We start from the raw sequence: 17,838 nt of genomic DNA, 5'->3' as shown, positions 1-17,838 counted from the left end.
GGGGTAATTGGGGTTTTCTCCCCCTGTGCAGAGCTGGGTAGAGGCAAACAATCACCTGATTACTAGTCATGAGAACCGCGCACACGCGTCGTGTCAGCTCCAGGAGACACCAGACCTCAGGCCGCCCCTAGGGCCAGAATCTGCACCTAAAACAACCCTCGGGGCTTTCCCCTTGTCACTTACCAGCGATCACGCACAGCTAGAGATGGGGCTGGGGGGGACAATTCGAATTAACTGAGACCCCATCGCCCCAGGCGGCTCTATGGAAACCCGGCTCGCTGGGTTTCTAATCACGCTGGCCAAGCCAGCAGCCCCCCCGCCACCCGCCCCAATTAACCTGTTCAGCAATTTTTATTCCTTTCCGCAGACAAAAAAAAAATCGACCCAGGGGCCGCCTCGGAAGGGCCCAGCGAGCTCATCTGCAGCCAGGGCCCCGCTCTAAGGGTGCAGGGGTCCCGGAGAGGCCAGTGTGCGGCGGGGAAAGCGGCGCAGCGAGCAGGGCCCCAGCTCTGGCTCCGAGGGGCCCTCGCCTCGCAGCGCCGGGCCCGAGCTGACGGGAGCCCCCCGGGGGCCGGGGGAGCGCAGCCGGCCGGGCACGAAGGGGTGCAAAGGGGAGCTCGGTGCTTAAAGGAGGCCCAAGAGGAGAAGACCCCCCCCCCGGGCTGGCCGAGGTGCTTTTAACAGCCCCCCCCCCGGCTGGGATCTCTTACAAACAACCTGCGCGCAAGGCCCCGGCTCCCACCCCCACCCCGGGGCTTAGGCAAACCGCCTCTCCCCGCTGCACGCAAGGGCCTGGAGCAGCTGCTGGGGGCGGGGGATTTGAACACCTCCCGGGTGTCCGGCCCGGCTGGGCTCTTTGCAGGGAGAGTCCGGGGCACTTACACTGATCGCCGGGGGGGGCAGGAGGCTCAGGCTGCGGCTGGGGAAGGGGGGATCTTCACACTTCGCCTTAATGTGGCGGCTGCTGCCTTAAAAGCATCCAAAGGGGGGGTGCATCCTGCAGCCCCCCGGGGCTCGGTTCGGGCTTCGCTTCGCTTCGGCTACTCAGGGGAGCTCGGGCTCACTGGCCGCTGCCGGCGGGACCGTCCCCATTCCACGGATTCACTTGCCCTTGATCTTCTCGAAAAAAATGTTCCATCAAGATCCAGTTTGGGGCCTTTCGCCTCCCTCCCTTCCCCTTCCCCTTCCCCTGCCCCTGCGGCGCTGACGTTGCTGCTGTCAATCAGCCCTGAAGAGCTCAGCTCCAGGCTGTTCCTGCGGGGCGAGATCCCAAACCACTGCCCCCACCCCCAGCCCCAGCCCCTGCCTCGCCTCCCCCGCCCAGCAGCCACCCTCTGCCCAGGGCACCTCAGCACCCGGCCGGGGCAGAGCCCTGCCCCCCAGCTCGTGGGGATGGGGCGCCAGGCACGTCCTGGTTTAGATTAGTGCCTCTGGGAAACCCTGCAGCGGGATGCAAACCGCCCAGGGCACCAGCCAGCACACGCTGCAGGCGGCTGAGCGGCCGGATGGGCCTTGGGCCCCATGCACCGGGGCAGGAGGAACAGGACGAGTTTAAATGGGGGGGGGGGGGAGGTGAGCCTCTCACCCCCTTCCAGGCACAAGTCCAGCAACCCCTAAACCATCCAGACCCGCCCCCCCCCTTCTAAGAGTCAACAAGCGGCTCTGGGGCTTAAATCAACGTGTATTTCCAGCTCGCTCCTGCAGATCACTCCTAGGCCGGGCTGCGCTTTTCCTTCTGCTGATTGACACCCCCCCCCGCCCGAATTCCAGTCTGACCCCAAACAGGCCCCGTGGCCTTCACCCTGAGCCTCTCACTCACGCTTTCCAGGCGGAGCAGGTCCAGATCCGGCTGGCCTGGGAGATTCATGCCGCCCGCCAAAGACCCCTCGCATGGCCCAGGGCAGAGCGCTCCCCTGCAAAGGGACTCGGGCTCCGTGGCCTTTTAACGCGGGGCCAGCGGAAGCGTCAGCGTGATGAAACCAAGCAGAGCTGCGCCTGCCTCAGTGGGCAACTTTCTCCAGCCACCCACCCAGCCCCCGGGCAGAGCCCAGCCTGGAACGGAGCCCAAAGCCAGGGGGCGCCTGGAGGGTTGGAGATGGGTGGCTGGCACGTGGTGGGGGTGGCTGGAGGGGGATTTTTAATGATTTAAAAAGGAGGCAGCCGTTTAAACTAGGCCCGGCTGCAAAAAGTAAATCGACCCTTTGAATTTCACAGTCCCTGTCTCCGACTTGTTTCTCAAGGAGGGGACCGATTTCCTAGACACAAATAAAACCAAACCCAATTCACGTCGGCATCCGCTCACTGGATCGATGTGTCCCTTAGCATTAGCCCAGCCCTCCTGTGCCCAGGGCTCCGCGGTAGCCCGTCTGTTTCCAGTGCACTAGTCTGTGTTCCCCTAATTCAGGGGCAGGCAACCTGCGGCACAGGAGCTGATGGTCAGTGGCACTCACACTGCCCCGGTCCTGGCCACCAATCCAGGGGGCTCTGCATTTTAATTTAAATTGTAAAGGAAGCGTCTTAAACATTTTAAAAACCTCATTTACTTTACATACAACAGTAGCTTAGTTATATATTATAGACTTATAGAAAGAGACCTTCTAAAAACGCTAACATGTCTGACTGGCAGGCGAAACCTTAAATCAGAGTGAATAAATGAAGACTCTGCGCACCACTTCTGAAAGGTCGCCGACCCCTGCGCTAATTATTGGGGCGCTTGGAGGAGAATCGGGGTTTCCGAGGGAGGACTAGCCCTCCCTTGACTGAAAGCTGGATTTCCCAAGCCCACGCAGGAATGGGACCCCCCGCTGGTGCAGAGCAGGCGAGCCCTCCCCATGTTGCAAAAACGTGAAATATGGGTGGTTAGAGAGTGGTGTGGGTTTATTTTAATATAATGGTCGACTCAATCTGGGATTAAAGGGTCAATCTGAAAATTACAGTGGTTAAGGGAGCCCTGTGATTTACTGCATGTGCTGGCAAACTCACAAAATTAATCTCCTCCCCCCCCTCTTTGCAATAAAACGGTGGTTTTATGCTACTAACAAACACGGTTGCAGGTTGATGCGTAATATTTAAATATCCAAAATGGGCCTAGACAGGTTGTAATAAGCAACAGCAGACCTCGTGGGCTGCACTCAAAGTTTACAACCGTTTAACGGGGGCGACACTTGGGTACTTGAAACAAGAACGACAACCATGCCCAAGGAGGCATTTTTTGATTTTTTTTCCTTAAAAACAAAAAATGGCAAATGAAACGCGAATCTATAAATTTAGGGGCACAAAGGTTAATGCCAAACACTTTTTAAAAAATGGAAATATGGTTTGTGATTCCAGCCTGAACAATGACGGGGTTCTTTAGTGCCAAGGGCCATAGATCAGGACACAAAGGAAACTATTCAGTTCGTGCCAAACGTCATTAAACGGCCCAGCATCGCGACTGTAATAAATACCGATGGGGAGAGGCGGTGGAACGGCCTCTGCGGACGGATATGGGCCCGTTGCGAGCGTTCGCAACTTCAAAGGCTCCGGGGTGCCAGGAAAGTTCGATTCCTGCCCTCGGGACACAGCGCGAGCCCCAGGCATGCGACTGCGAGCGCTGGTTCCCCGGAGGAGTTTAGCTCTAACGTCTGCAGGGACAAAAGGGTCTTTTCCCTTGCGACCCGACCCGGGGGAAGGGGTTTGCAGCGAGATTCACACTCCAGGTTCCTTCCTCACAACCCATTTCTCTCCCCTCCACCCACTCTGGTTTTAAATAATGTAAATAGCCAGCTCAGAATGTCTTGCAGGCTGGATTGGGCTCTCCAGTTAGTTCAGTACTTTGATATTGCTCCCAGGAAGTCGGCCACAAACCGCTACCACCCAAAGGTCCAGAGCTCCCCTATGCCTAAAAATTCAAATGTGGAGCCCTGACCTCTTAATTTATCCTCAAGCGATCAGAGTTGAGGAGCAATCTTTAAGCAGAAGCCCCGTTTGAAAATCAGTGAGAGCTCTGCCTGCAAATCGGTGGCACAGTAAGCCCCCCACCCCTTCGCAATGGAGCATGAGAATTTGCGTATTTGAACTCATTGAGCCAAATTTCTGAAGTCTACGGCGTGAACGGAGAGATTAAAACATTTAAAAATGGTAATCTGTACAATCGTTGATTTTTCATCCAAATTGGTATCCCCCCCTCCACGCACATACTCGCCAGAATATGTTATAATAATTCACATGATTAGAATTATTATTTTAAACACGACATGGTCCACAGTTGTGCATTCGGCCCCGGCTATCCCAGAAAGGAAGGGGAAGGATTTAGATGAGAAAAAGAAATTAATGTGGAATACATTCTTGTACAAAAAAATCCTGTTCCGATTTTATTAGCTGAGCCGGATAATGTGGCAAAAAACCAAAACAACAAAATAAAAATCCCGCATGTCTATGAAGCGAAGGGAAAACTCCACGCGGGTCCTGATAGATTATTACATCCACCCCGCACCCCTGATCCAGCGGCCTTTGACCATTCATCTACCTTCTCAGCAGAGTTCGGAAAAAGAGAAAAAATTATTTAAAAGGCAAAACATGCCTGAAACCAAGCCCCAAATCCTTCCCTTGCAAGTGTGTGGGGAGGGGAGGGGAGGGGGGGGGCGCGGGGAAAGAAGAAAAGGAGAAAATATCGATCTAGTGGCAAATAATACAGCGGCCAGAGGAGCGATTATTTATTTTGAAAGAAAAATACCCCCCCCTCCTTTCATGGAAAGAGCGGAGTATATTCCAATTTTAGAACGGGGGGGGGGAGAAAACCCCATCTTGGGGGCTTTATTCCAACGGCAGCTATAATAATAAAACCCAAGAGTTTTCTAACGCCTTGTCTGTGACTGAAAGCCCAGGCTGCGGGTGAATCAGGGACTTGTATGGGTTTTAATTCGAGAACGTCGCGTCAGTCAAATCCCACACACCGGATTTCATTGTGCTGGTGGATGGTTAAAAGGAAAAAAAAGTGCAAACATCACTATGAATTTTCTCTGGCAAATTACTTCTTAGTGGTCAGAAAATAAAAAATTAACACTTCACCTAGCTCCCCCCCCCAAAAAAAAAACAGCCTGGAAAAGGTTGCTCTTTCGTTTCTATCACAAATTAAATCCAACGGAGAAGAGAGGGTTCCGCAGAATACATTAGTATATATTTATAGATGGCCACTTTGATTCTGATTTGTTTTTTAGATACCTGAGGTTTACAGTTTAATTCAAATTAATCCATCTTCTGAGTTTGTAAAACAAAACAAAAACTACACCCCAAAGTATTTATAAATTGATCGGTTAACGGTATTTTTATATTATATATATACATATTATATATAAATAAAATAACATGCAATAGACATATGCATATTTACCCAGATGCACAATACACATGAGATATAATATACACATGATTTTGTGTGTATAACTATATGTGCACAGGTAATATATTTGTAAATATGTCTCTCTCTCTCTCTCTCTATATATATATATTTATCATATATATAACATACAACCCCACATCAGATCCTTTTAGACACAACTGTAAGATCCCATTTTAGTGTTGTAGGTACATGCAGAATGCACGCAACAACGATGTAAATTCGTATTAAATTCGCCACAAACACGATGCATTTATCATTTCACGCTGTTCATATTGAATTATTTGTTAAAAAAAACAAACACCACCACATACACCTCCGCATCCTCTCAGTGTCTGTTCCTTCATCAATAAAGTAAATTGCTGCAGAATAAAGAAGAATTCTCTTACCAGTCGCGTTTGCTTGTCCTAGCTGGACTCCAAGTTCTCCCTTTTTTTCCTCCCCCCACAAAAAATCTTAATTTGCACAATGGACTCGGTGCCTGAGTACTCAGGGTTTTAAAAAGACAGTGTCATAAAACTACCGATTCTTTATGGGGCAAGATTTTTATCGGGGTTTTCTTGAAAGTGAATTTAAACCCAAACTCACTCCCACCGTCACGTGGTGCAGAAATTGGGAACAGGAGCAGAATAAAAACTAAACTGGGGTCAACCTCTTAATGAACCATTTTCCCACTCCAAAAAAAAAAAAATGGCCAGGGCAGGCCAATGTGATGTTAACCAAGGCAGAAGAAGCAGCTTTCCCATGTCTGGGAAGAATTCCCGGAAGACAGTGCAGAAAACCCACAGGAATGGAAGATGGACCTTCTCGGCTTTATTACCTGTGAATGTCAGAGAGAGGGCGAAAGGCAGAAGAGAATAAAGCTTGACTAGGAATCGGGGGGCGAACAGGTGATAGTTTTGCAGCTCAAGCGGAGGGGTTGGGGCACAGTTGGTACCACAGAGACGCAAAAAAAATCTAAAAAGCAACCCCCCCCCCCGGGCAACCCAGCTCCCTGGAGCAGAGCAAACACGTGGGCCGCTTTCTGTCATTTACACCCGAACTTTACGGCAACCCAATAATTACCCGCCACTTCGAGCTCTCAATAAGGCAAGTGGCAGATAGTTGGGGAAGGAGGAAGACTACAGATGTCAGTTTAAGGTGCCCCCTCCCGCCCAAAGAGCGTTGATTAACGTTTTGCTCCATTTTGTTATGGGTCGAATAAAGGAGTTTGATTTTTAGATGAATCCTTTGGAAATATTTGGTTCTAAAGTCTAGTTGGAGGGGGCCGGGGGCTGCGTGTGTTGTTGCTGGGGTCTCCTCGCGATGCAAGAACAAAGGAATAGTATTCACACCCCGACCAGGCTAGAGTTTAATGTTTGCTTTGGGGAGCTGTCCCGGGTATTTTTTATTTTTTTTTTGCCAGCGATCAGGCTTTTGTTGATAACGTTGGATTTTGGATGGGCCGAGAGGGACTTTATTTTTCCTGAGCAACTTTAGATGTGTGCGCGCCTTGCTGTTGTGACTTGCAGCGTCTGCAGCCGAAAGTTGGGTCTTCACCCCAGAAACCACCCGGCTCAAGCACAAACCGTTACAATCCCCTTTCAGAAGGGGCCAAGATCTAGGACATGAGAACTGACTTCGCTTTGTTAATGGTGCCTGCTTTACCCGCGGCCGGTTATTATTTTCTCTGGGCTGCTTTGTGTGCGCACACATTGTGTGTGTGTGTACGTGTATTGCTTTTACACACACAACGCACACGGACACTGGCTTGGGGCAGGGGGTTAGGCAGCTGATGGCTGTTGTGGTTCAGCATTTTGCCTCCTTATACTGTAGGAACGTGCAGGATTCGGTTTACACGCGGCACGTCCCTTATGGGCCGAAACCATTTCTAGAAACCTTATTCAAGCAGATGGGGGGGAGGAGGGGTAATAACCTGGCCCAGGCCCACGGATTGGGTCTGGAAAGTTCTGGGCTCAAGGAGGGCAAAACCCACCAGCCCCTCTGCGGCTCTGCTTTGCCTTCACCACGAAGGGAGACTTCCCCAAACTTCCACACGTTTGTCCCCTTTCCAGATTTCACACCTCTAGGGCTGAGTTCACCAGCTTCTCCCGCGGGCCGGGCCGAGACCCCTCTGGCGGAACGGGGCGAGGGCTGATGGCTGGAGCCGCCGGACTCAACAGCAAGGTGACTCGACTATTGATTTTCTTTTCTTTTTTTTAAACAAATAAAAGGATCCACCGAATTTGGGGCCCTTTTTTTCTGGCCAGCGCCGGAGAGACCCCAGTGGAACAGCTGACATTGTCTCTGCTCTCCGGCCAGATCATTACATGTATTTTTTGAAAGGATCCGAATCAAACGGGAGACCCGGGGAGGGGGGTTAGGGGGGAAAGCGAGAAAACATCCAACCGACCCGGTTCTAGGAAAGGGAAAGCAAAGGACTCCGGCTCTGAGCCCAAAGGAACCAGCCCCGTCCACTTAACGCGATTTTTAGATAATTGTCAACATGCATTTGACTGCAAACCCGTTTGTAAAAGTCAGAGCGGATCTGGCAGCGCCCGGGTGCTCGCGGCCCAGCCTCGCCGCTAGTCAATGTGCCCGGGGGTGGTAGGTAAGAAGCAACTTTCTGTCTTCCCTTCGCAATAATTAGCCACCTCGCTCATTGGGGGGGAAAGAATGACTCGACTAGGAGCGGGGCTGGTTCCTGCCGGTGGGTCTCGTGCCCTGTGCCCATTTCAGCACCGCTTTGCAAAGCTGCGCTCGGCCAGAGAACGGTACCTGCCCCGGCCCGGCGCTGGTTCCCACGGCTGCATCCAGGGGTGGGGGGGTTTATTTAGGGGGCGTTTTATTTTTCCGTGCTAGAGCCTGGTTTGTTATTGCATCTTCGCCCGTCATCTGCAAACCGATTGCAAAGCTGCTGCTAATGTTACAAATTATGGAAACGCCGAAATTAAAATGAGGACTCCCCGCTACACACAGGAGGGAACCAAAAAATCAATGTGCCGCAAACAACCTCCTCTTGAGCCGGGAGACATCAGGGCTGTTACCCCGAAGAGACGAAATTCTGCAATTCAGCCTTTTGAATGTCTCAGTGCACTAGAATTCCTTCTGAAATTCTTTTATGGTCCGCTAAGGGCACCGGGAAGGCAGCAAGAAGATATACAATCATCCTGGAGCAATTAACATCATTTAGCATTAGGGGGGAATTGTCATGACTCTGAACTCTGCTGTACAGTGATTTTGTACGGTATAAATCTTGGCTTTACAATAAATCTGAGCGCGCTCCTTGGAGCACGTGTGAGAGGGTCTCTCAGCCTGGGGGGAAACCTTCCCGCCTGCAATTGACACGGACGATGAAAACACAAGGACCATTCGGATCGCCCTTGATTTAGAAAAATCTAACGACACCCGAGCAAAGATCCCCTGACAACTTCATTTAGATCCGAGCCTACTAAAATAAAATAATTTAAAAGAAGGGGGAGACATTCCTCTCTAGTTTCATGCTGGTTGATGTATTGTATTTTCTCTGCTATTTTTAAGAGCATATTTATATTTTTGATTTTATTTTGATAGCAATACGTGGCTACAAAATATCTTCCTATGGATTCGTCGGACTGGAATTCCTCCTTTCTCGTTTGCTTTAGGCCCCGGCCCGAGCAGACGGGCTTTAAGCAGTTAAAATACGAGCCTAAGGACTTTTTTTCCCCTTTAAGTATTTTTAAAAAGTGAAACCCTGCATGCTATGTAAACACAGAAAGTGAGTGCGTACAAAAACTGTCAGCCCTCACCCCTTTGAACTTTCCCCTTCAGATTTCTAGGGAAGGATTTGGAAAATTAGCTGAAAATAATTCTTTGAGAAGCCCGCCAAAGACCCATTGTCGATATAGGACTCAGAGTTATCCATACCATGTTGGTCAGTGATACCCCCGTTACCAAACTCTCTTTTGTAGAGACCAGTGGAAGAAAAAAAGCCCAGAATGTGATCTTTAATTGTAGAATCCCATTTTGATCTTCGCTACACCCAATCCGGAGTAACTCCAGTTAAGGAGATGGGGTTCACAGCAGCGTCCCCGAGTTCAAGGAGTTGGCTCCAAATCTCTGGAATGGTCAATCCAGCATTTGAAAAGAAATTGACTGGTGCCGCCGAATGCTCCCAGCAGCAGGAAAGCGGACTTTCCTCATTGTAATGGAACTCAGTCCTATAGTTATTTCATTTGGTAAAGAGAAGTGACCCAAAAGAGATGACGGTTCTTTTTTTTTTAAATGTTGCAGTCATCGCCAGGGTATTAATGAACTTCCCTGTGGGAATTTTATTTAGGCTTCAAATGGCTTTAAAATATATTTGATTCAATGATACCCAAGTTATAGCTAGAAAGACTCGGTGTTCCTTTAGAGGGTGGAGGCCTCTTTAAAAGATTTTCCAGGACATTTTTGTAATTAAGAGGGATGGGAAATGGAACCAAAAAAATCACTAATTTCACATTATGTCGTTCTGGTGACATTTTATATCGCACACAAATACATTTTACTGCTGCTCTATTGCTTAATCCAAACTTCATCCCGAAACAGACTAGCTCTTTGAAATGACAAATCTAGTTAAGTACATAACGTATCCTGTAGGTCCACTGTGTACCTGATTTGATCTTTGTAAAATTATTCAGCCCATGGAAAAAGTGGTTGGAAGTTATTTTCAAAGCATGGTTTTGAATCGCAGCTTAAAACAGCGCAAGGAATTGTTCAACACATTCAGATTTAATTGTTTTCAAACAAACACACACACACCCCGCCCTATCATGTCTGAAGTGTTAGCAGAACCTCTGTATGTTTTTAGAAGGCTCCAGCAATTCACTCCGAGATTCTGAAACACCCCGACTGTCATCGCTCCTTAGATAAAGTGTTAGATACACAAAGCTAGCGTGGATCTTTCATTGCTCATCATCACGGAGTTAAAGGAGCAGAGAAGGTGGAGGATAAGTTATTCTTCCAGGGACAGACATTCAAAATCACTCATCACTGTGCCTGATCATCTTCATCTTTGGCCCTAAACACTGGCGATTCATAAAAATGCAGTGTTGCCTTTCTTTAAATAGTTACATTTACACTTGGTCTTTGGGAATGGAAAAATAAATAGGATCAAGTCTGCCAGTTACCTGCTGTGGGGTTTTTAATATTTTTTCAAGATGTGGCATTTAGCATTTGCACTGAGAACTGTGACACGCAGCCCCCCTTGCTTGCTTCTTTTCCCCAAAGAAATCCTCTGCAAATTCCCTCCAGATTATGCAACTACAAAGCACTAAATACAACAGAAATCCCTGCTTCAAGATCTCACTAGTTTCTAAAGTGAGAGTCTCTCTCTCAATAGCTGCTCACCAAAAGGTGCCCACACTGGATCAAATCCTGCCCTGGCTAAACTCAATGGCAAAACTCCCATTGCTCCTAGATTCTAACGCCAGAAGGGACCACAGCTCATCCAGTTGGACCTCTGCAAACCAGACCAAACCAAACCACATGCCAGAGAACGTCCCTGTAATCACTGGGTTGTTGAAGGTACACACGGGTAAACAGAATTTATTCTTTGGGGAATATGGAGTTCAGTATAGGTTCGTTTATCCAGGGCCACCCAGAGGATTCAGGGGGCCTGGGGCAAAGCCATTTAAGGGGACCTCGTGGGGACCAGGGGAAAATTGCCCCACTTGCCCCCCCCCACCGGGTGGCCCTGCGTTTATCCACTTATTTCCCACCCCCAAAATAATTCCAGTTTGAACTAGAGCAAATCTTTTAGAAAACATCCAATCTTAATTGAAAAATAGTCAGTGAGGGAGAATCCACCACAACCCTGCGGTCACCCTTGTCATCAGAAAGACCAGGATTTGCTCCCTTGTATAAACTAACTGGAATGAAAATATTTGGGTAAAATCCTGCCATTTTTACTCAGACAAAACTCTCCAGGCTCCCCTCCCCTCACACCACTTTTACATGAGTGCAACTCCATTGACTTCCAATTTACACCACTGTAAGTGAGAAGATGATCAGGGTTTATTGCCTGGTCTATAATCCCAACTGAAATCAACAGACCAGAGCCTCCACTGGTGTAAACTAGCTTCATGGATCTTGATGGAACGTCACCAATTTATACCACCGAGATCCTGGCCCAGTGGGAGTTTGGAATGGTAAGAACTGAACAAAGGTTGCAGATTTTGGTTGGTAGTAGAGATCCAAAGATAGAATGGTGGTACAGGATTATTCATTTACTCAGCTGGAATTACACCGGGCTCAATTTGAGATTCCAATACTAATAACTTTGTAACATGTTTAATTTATACTGTACAAGGGCTTCCTTACCTCATTGTGCATAGCAGCTGGGGCATATTTCTTTACTCGTCTATTCCTCAGCTAGTTTTGCCAGCAATAGGTACCAGACATTTCCAGCCTGAAATGTAAAAAGAAACACAAACAAATCAGAAAGAAATGACAACCGGAAGCATAGATAAATCATATCCGATTAGCAGCTCTCTTTAATTTCTAGTGTGCATTCGTGTGTATATAAAATATACACTCTACGGCTGTGACCCTGCAAACACTTATGTGAGTAACTTTATGCACAATGGAACTATTCACATACGTAAAAGTTTCATATGGGAGCAAATCTTTGCAGGATCGGAGCCTTTTTTGAACACAGCTAAGGGAATATTTAAATGAATGATTTAGAGCAATCATTATATACTGACATGTTATTCCATGCAACAACTGCAGCCTTGTAACAGTGTGCACGATAAAAGGATAATCAAATTAACAAGGATGTTTCTAGTTGCTATTGTATTATTTTGAGGATATTTTATAATCTGAGCCATACATAATAAATGTACACTCTTCAACTATAATTATTTAGTTCCAAATTTGGGGGGTGTTGATTTTTGTATCTTAGCAAATATTTGTCATAAAATATGCATGAAAATTCACAGGTTTAGAGATTAAAAGATGAATCCAAGGTTTTGCAAATAATAATTTACATCAGAATTTATTTTCATTTTTGAAATTAACAATAGTTTCCCCTGACCACTCTGGAGTTATATGCTGATCCTCACTGAATTATTATATTTATTCACTGGTGAGAAAACATTTACATTAAATATTGTGAGTAAACTGGGTATTTTCAAAATAAGAGCTCATGGAGAATTTTGAAACAATTTATTCAGGAAGGAAAAGCCTAGCGGTCATTACACCCGTGAATGTCAAATTTAGGTAGTCCTTTGTTAGAAATATGTAATCATTATTAGCCATAGGCCCGATTCACTAAGATATGCACCAGAAAAATCTTGTGCATCTGCCTAATATTTACAATTACATTTTTAGTGCGCAAATAAACTGAAAACTATAGTTTATTGTGATGCAAGACTGGACAGATAGAAACAGACAAACACATGGGAACATCTTTTAGTAGCCTTAAAAGACCCTCTAGGCACTTGATAATTTTCATGGGACTTATCCACACACACATTAACGACCACAGATTCATAACACTCCTGAAATGAAATCAAAATGATGTTGCTGGCTAGAAACATCACACCAGATCCTAACATTGCTGCAATTCAGCATCCTCTGGTGCTGCTACAATTTAAGGCAGGTCAATGGGTCAATGTTATAGCTCTCTCTCTCTCTCCTCTGGGCAGGGGAGGAATCATAGGTTGAGGTATGCTGTAGGCTCAGGCATTGTTGAGTTAGCAATTCCTGAATGGAGCAGCTCTTAAGGGATATTCAGCTAGTGCAGGGACTTCTGGAGTCATTAAGAAGAAAAAGCTTGATGCTCAAAAAGGTTGATTGCTGCACATGGAGGAAAGGGGGAGTGGATATAGCAAATCACTCAACTCCAGGGTAGTGGAGGGGCTTATAGAAGCCATCATGTGACAGGAGGAAGACTCAGAAAACCTTTAGGTTAAGCTTCTCTCGGGTGTGGGTGATATTGGAAGACACAGGAATTGCATCCGCCCCACAAGTGACAACTTGCAAGTCGCTCCTCAGCGCACATAATTTTTGCATTGGTTCCAGAAACAGTCCTTTGGAACATCGCTTCCACAATGCTGGCATCTCACAAACTGGGCCATTCCAGGTCAGTAACTCAACTGGCCTGACCAGATACAAGAGTGTCGCCAGCCTCCATTACAAAACAAATGGAGAAGCTTCCAAACCTTGTGCTGGTGACCCAGTTCAAGAAATCTGGTTCAAGCACTGGAGAACCAGAATCAAAAAGTTATTCTAAGCTTCACTGCCTGGAAGAAAATGCACATTTTACCGCATGGTAACCTTAATACTGTCGCACAATGAGGTGCAAACAACGCAAGATAACAGGACTATGGGCCAGTTTACAACCTCACTTATTACTTTATTATTTGTGTTACAATAGCCCCTAGAGGGCCCCTAACTGAGGCCCCATAGTGCTAGGCGCTGTACACACACACAGTAAGAGACCATCCCTGCCCCAAAGAATTTATAATCTAAATACACAAGACAGACTATAGGGTGGGAGGGGAAACATGGACAGTGAGATGAAGTGACTCGCCCAAGGTCACCGAGCAGATCAGTGGCAGAAGGAGGAATAGACCCATAGTCAGAGTCCCAGTCCAGTGTCTTATTTTACTGGACTATGTTGCCTCAGTTCCACCTGCCCAGCCCCAGGGAAGTTGCATTGTGTAACCCAGAGCAGAGTTTGGCCCTGAATTTCAGCAAACAGCCTAAATTTAATGCTCTGGCCAAACATGAAAGCCAGACAGGTCACTATTTTATGTTAACCAAAAGTACAGTTAAAAAAATCCCTGCTCTTGTTATCGTATGCTCCAACACCTTCAAGGCAGACACTTCTGCATGTCCCACCATGTGCTCTGGTATCCCACCCTTGCTCAGGATCTTGCCATTCGAACGAGTGCCCAGCCTTCACACCTACTCAAAGAGAAACATCTCCCAAGTAGCCTCTTGCCAGCTACATGGGTTCTTTAATCTGCAGTTCGTGGGCTTTTTCCAGATTCTTTGCTCTCCAGCTTTGACCACTCTACAGAGAAATGGCCTCTTTCTCCCAGCGGGTGAGCCAGCCAGAGACTCCAGCTTATCCTGTTTAGCAGGACCAGTCTCCTTGCACACTGCAGGCGGGCAGAGCTGGTCTCAGGATCACCCCAGAGAAAGACTGGAGGGTCTCACCCCAACTTAGTGATGAGCAGCACATGGAAGAGAACAATGTTGTCCTTTCTACTAGTTACCCTGGCACGTATTCTTGTCTCCATTTTACCAGCATTAGGACAGGAGTCTTCACTTCATTCTGGAGGTGCAAATGATGGGGGAGGGTGGAAGAAAGACTGAACAAATAGGAAGCATCATCCAGGAACACTGGATTTAAAACAATAGACGCTGCCCAGAATGGACACTTATTATATGGAACATCAAGAGGAAAGCCGTCTGGGCTTTAGTTATTGCTCACAAATCTCCAGCCACAAAATAAATATTTGATGTCAAAAAACTTTCATAGAGTGGGTCTTATAGACTCAAGGATAATCTAAAATGAGTTTGATTTTAAAAAGGAAGGAGGGAAGAGAGAGGAACAGGTGCGGTTGTGTAATGAAAACTGCTCCGGTTGCTGACCTCTGGTCTTGAAGACAGAGAGGGAGGTACAAAGCCTCTTCCAGATACCAAAGACTACAGAGGAGTTGGTCCTCACACCACCAGCAGCCAGCTACAGTGAAGGGACAGGAAAGAGGCCAGAGGTTGATGAATGGGAGGAATAGGCAGAGAAACACAAATCCCTGGAGAGGTTTAGAAGCAAGGGCAATTGTGAAGGGGACCCTGAAATGAATGGAGGTCCAAGAGAGTTGTTTGAAGATGGGGCGATGCCATTGGGGTTTCTTTGTCCATCTGAGAAAGCAGGAAGCAGCTTTCGGTACATATGGGAGCCATACAAAAGGCGGATGGGGCAGCAGGTCAGATGTGAGGAGATAAGGGGCATTGATGACCAGACCTGCCCCAGGGGGTCTGAAAGGCAGTGCACTCTGCCAAGCCACCCTGCCAGTAATGTCTTCTGAAGTTAAAGATGGTCAAGCTAAAATCCCATCCAGGTTGCTTGATCAAGTCATTGACACAAGTCACATTCGATAGGGTGTCGATTTTCCAGACATCAGGACGTCACTATTTCTTGGGTGTGTTTCCTGAGGACTTCATACTGCCTTCACTTCCCCGTTAGGATCTCTCTCTCTCCCGCTCTGCTAGCTCCTTGAGTCCCAGTTCAATTCACTCCAGGACTCCATGTGGACGCTCCCGGGCTGGAGTTGACATTTCCAGTTGTATTGCATGCTCTGTCAACAAGGCCTTTCCTGGTTCCACATCAGCAGGTTCTCAGGATGAAGCCTCCCCCCTGCCTGACACACACACACACACACACACACACACACACACACACACACACACACACACACACACAAAGCCAAGTACAAAGAGAGGCGAGGTGCAAATCCAGCCAGATGTAAGCAGGGCTGAAACGCGAGTCCAAAAGGAAACCCACCTGGGTCTTGAGCTATACCAGAGCTGAACCAAGGTTGGTGCTTTCACAGAGCTGGAACCTTATTTATACAGGTTCCAGCCCTTTCCCCTTATTAACGGAACTGTGTTTTGTTTCCTGTCCTGTCCCAGCGAAGGCAACAGTAATTTAAATTCCTATTGATTTCAGTGGTGCAGGGCCGGGTCTTGAAAGAAGAGCTATTCTCCATCTAGAACCTCTTCCTCCCCAATCACAGCTGCTGCGGATCAGAGACTAGAGAGTGAATGCTAATTTTTGGGACCAAGTTTCCGATGATTGTCTTAGGAAAGGCAACATTCCAAATTCCTGTTTTACTCCAGCGGGAGCCTGGGATGCTTATCAAAGGGTAGGATCAGACCCACAGGCTGGGAATTTTCTCCTTGCCACAGAGGACTTTGTTTTGTGTTGGGATCCAAAACTCCCTGTAAGTAGCAGGAGGGGAAGGAATGGGAAACACAGAGGAAGGGGAGTGAGGTAAGTGCTGGAACAGAGGGTTCTTCCTCTCTCACGCCTGCACTTTGTTTTAACAAGAGAAGAAAAGGTGGATGAGATAAATGAAAGAGGGGTAACCTGGAAGGGGCGGGGGCAGAGATTTCAGTTCAGAATAGATACAAGCTCACTATTCCTTGGGCCAGAGCTCTGCAGGGAATGGTTATCTAACCTCCATTGAGAGAAAGCATCAGCAGCCGCAATGGCTTTTCTGCCTGGGCACCAAATAAACTCCACAATGAGAAAAGCAGAAGGGATGGCTAGCAGAGCAACCTTGCTAGCTGCCACTGACGACACTTGTATGGGTACAAACCAACAGGGTGACGTGTGTGGATAAGTGAGAGCGACTCAGACACATAATACTCAGGGGAGGCTGCTCTTGAGTAATGAACCCGTAGCACCAGCTGGTGCTACCAACAGCTGCATCATTAAATCTAACAGCAATGAGATGATGCTCACACATTTCACAGTGATGCGTCCAGGTTCCTTGCTACCCAGTATGTCCTACTAGTGACTTTCCCCTGACTTCACTACGAGCAAGATGTGAAAATAAACGCAGCATTACAGTTAAAGCAGATTCCCTTGTTTTGGAAAGTCTATTGCGTTGGTCTTTGTTAAAGCCATCAAACTGTTTATTGGCGATTTGCAGCCCTCAGACTAATCCCTAAAAGTTGGACCACAGCACTGGAAATGAGCAGCCCTGGGATCTAGTCTTCATTTTGCCCCAGCTCATGGGGTATCCATGGACAAGTCACTTCACCCCTCTGTGCTTCAATTTCCCCTTCTGTGAACTGGAAATAACGTTCACTGACCCAACATAAATATTATCACCACCACCATCTATTTAGCACTGTGCAAAACTTACTTAAAAACTTTCTTCCTAGGAACGGAGGTCCTGATTTTTCTATCCTTGCACCAACAAACTCCCAGGGAAAATCAATGGGCAATTGCAGCTTTAGGATTTTCCAGAGGAAAAAGGTAAAGTTGTTGCCGTAGGCTCAAATCTGGCTAACTAGGATGTGTACGCTTGATACTTATTACTGCAGAGTTATCATAAAGGCCGGGAAACTAAGGAAGTGCTGCACTGGCACATTGGCAGCAAATCAAACAAAAGGACATTAATTAGGGCACATTAGGAATAGGAAATTCAATTAAATTAACATTTTGTCTATGGAGTCATCCTTGGGCATTTTCGAAAGGGTCTAAGTTTACTGGGCAGAAGGAGAAATGAGGCGCTGGTGCAGAGGAGAGACTTGGGAGAAGTTAAAAGAATTTGAGCTCTAACAGCTTTAGGTTACGTGCTCAGGGACCTGCTCATTTAATGAATGTTCCTTTCATTGCAGGCAAATTCGGTGCTCACGGAAGGGAAGGACTTAGGGGTTGGTTCGGTACCAAGCGGAGTTGGGGGCCAGCACCCTCAAATTTGCACTGACATCTT

The 17,838-nt window shown here is 47.4% G+C and overlaps 1 protein-coding gene across 4 annotated transcripts in view; it reads right to left on the bottom strand.

Annotated features, from left to right (window-relative positions):
- The window catches only part of TBX4 (T-box transcription factor 4), a 118,271-nt gene that overhangs the window by 57,917 nt on the left and 42,516 nt on the right, over positions 1 to 17,838 (bottom strand). For 3 of the 4 annotated variants that reach the window (XM_044994193.1, XM_044994194.1, XM_044994195.1), the window contains exon 2: positions 11,699 to 11,786. The exons of the other annotated variant lie outside the window; for it this stretch is intronic. In XM_044994193.1, coding sequence (XP_044850128.1) covers positions 11,699 to 11,710 — 12 coding nt within the window. In that variant the 5' untranslated portion in view covers positions 11,711 to 11,786. The remainder of the gene's footprint in view (positions 1 to 11,698; positions 11,787 to 17,838) is intronic. 4 annotated transcript variants of the gene reach the window in all.

Source organism: Mauremys mutica, chromosome 19 (genome assembly GCF_020497125.1).
Source record: "Mauremys mutica isolate MM-2020 ecotype Southern chromosome 19, ASM2049712v1, whole genome shotgun sequence".
NCBI classification, from domain to species: domain Eukaryota; kingdom Metazoa; phylum Chordata; order Testudines; family Geoemydidae; genus Mauremys; species Mauremys mutica.
The sequence above is the reverse complement of the archived record's forward strand: the minus strand, read 5'-3'. Positions and strand labels throughout refer to the sequence as shown.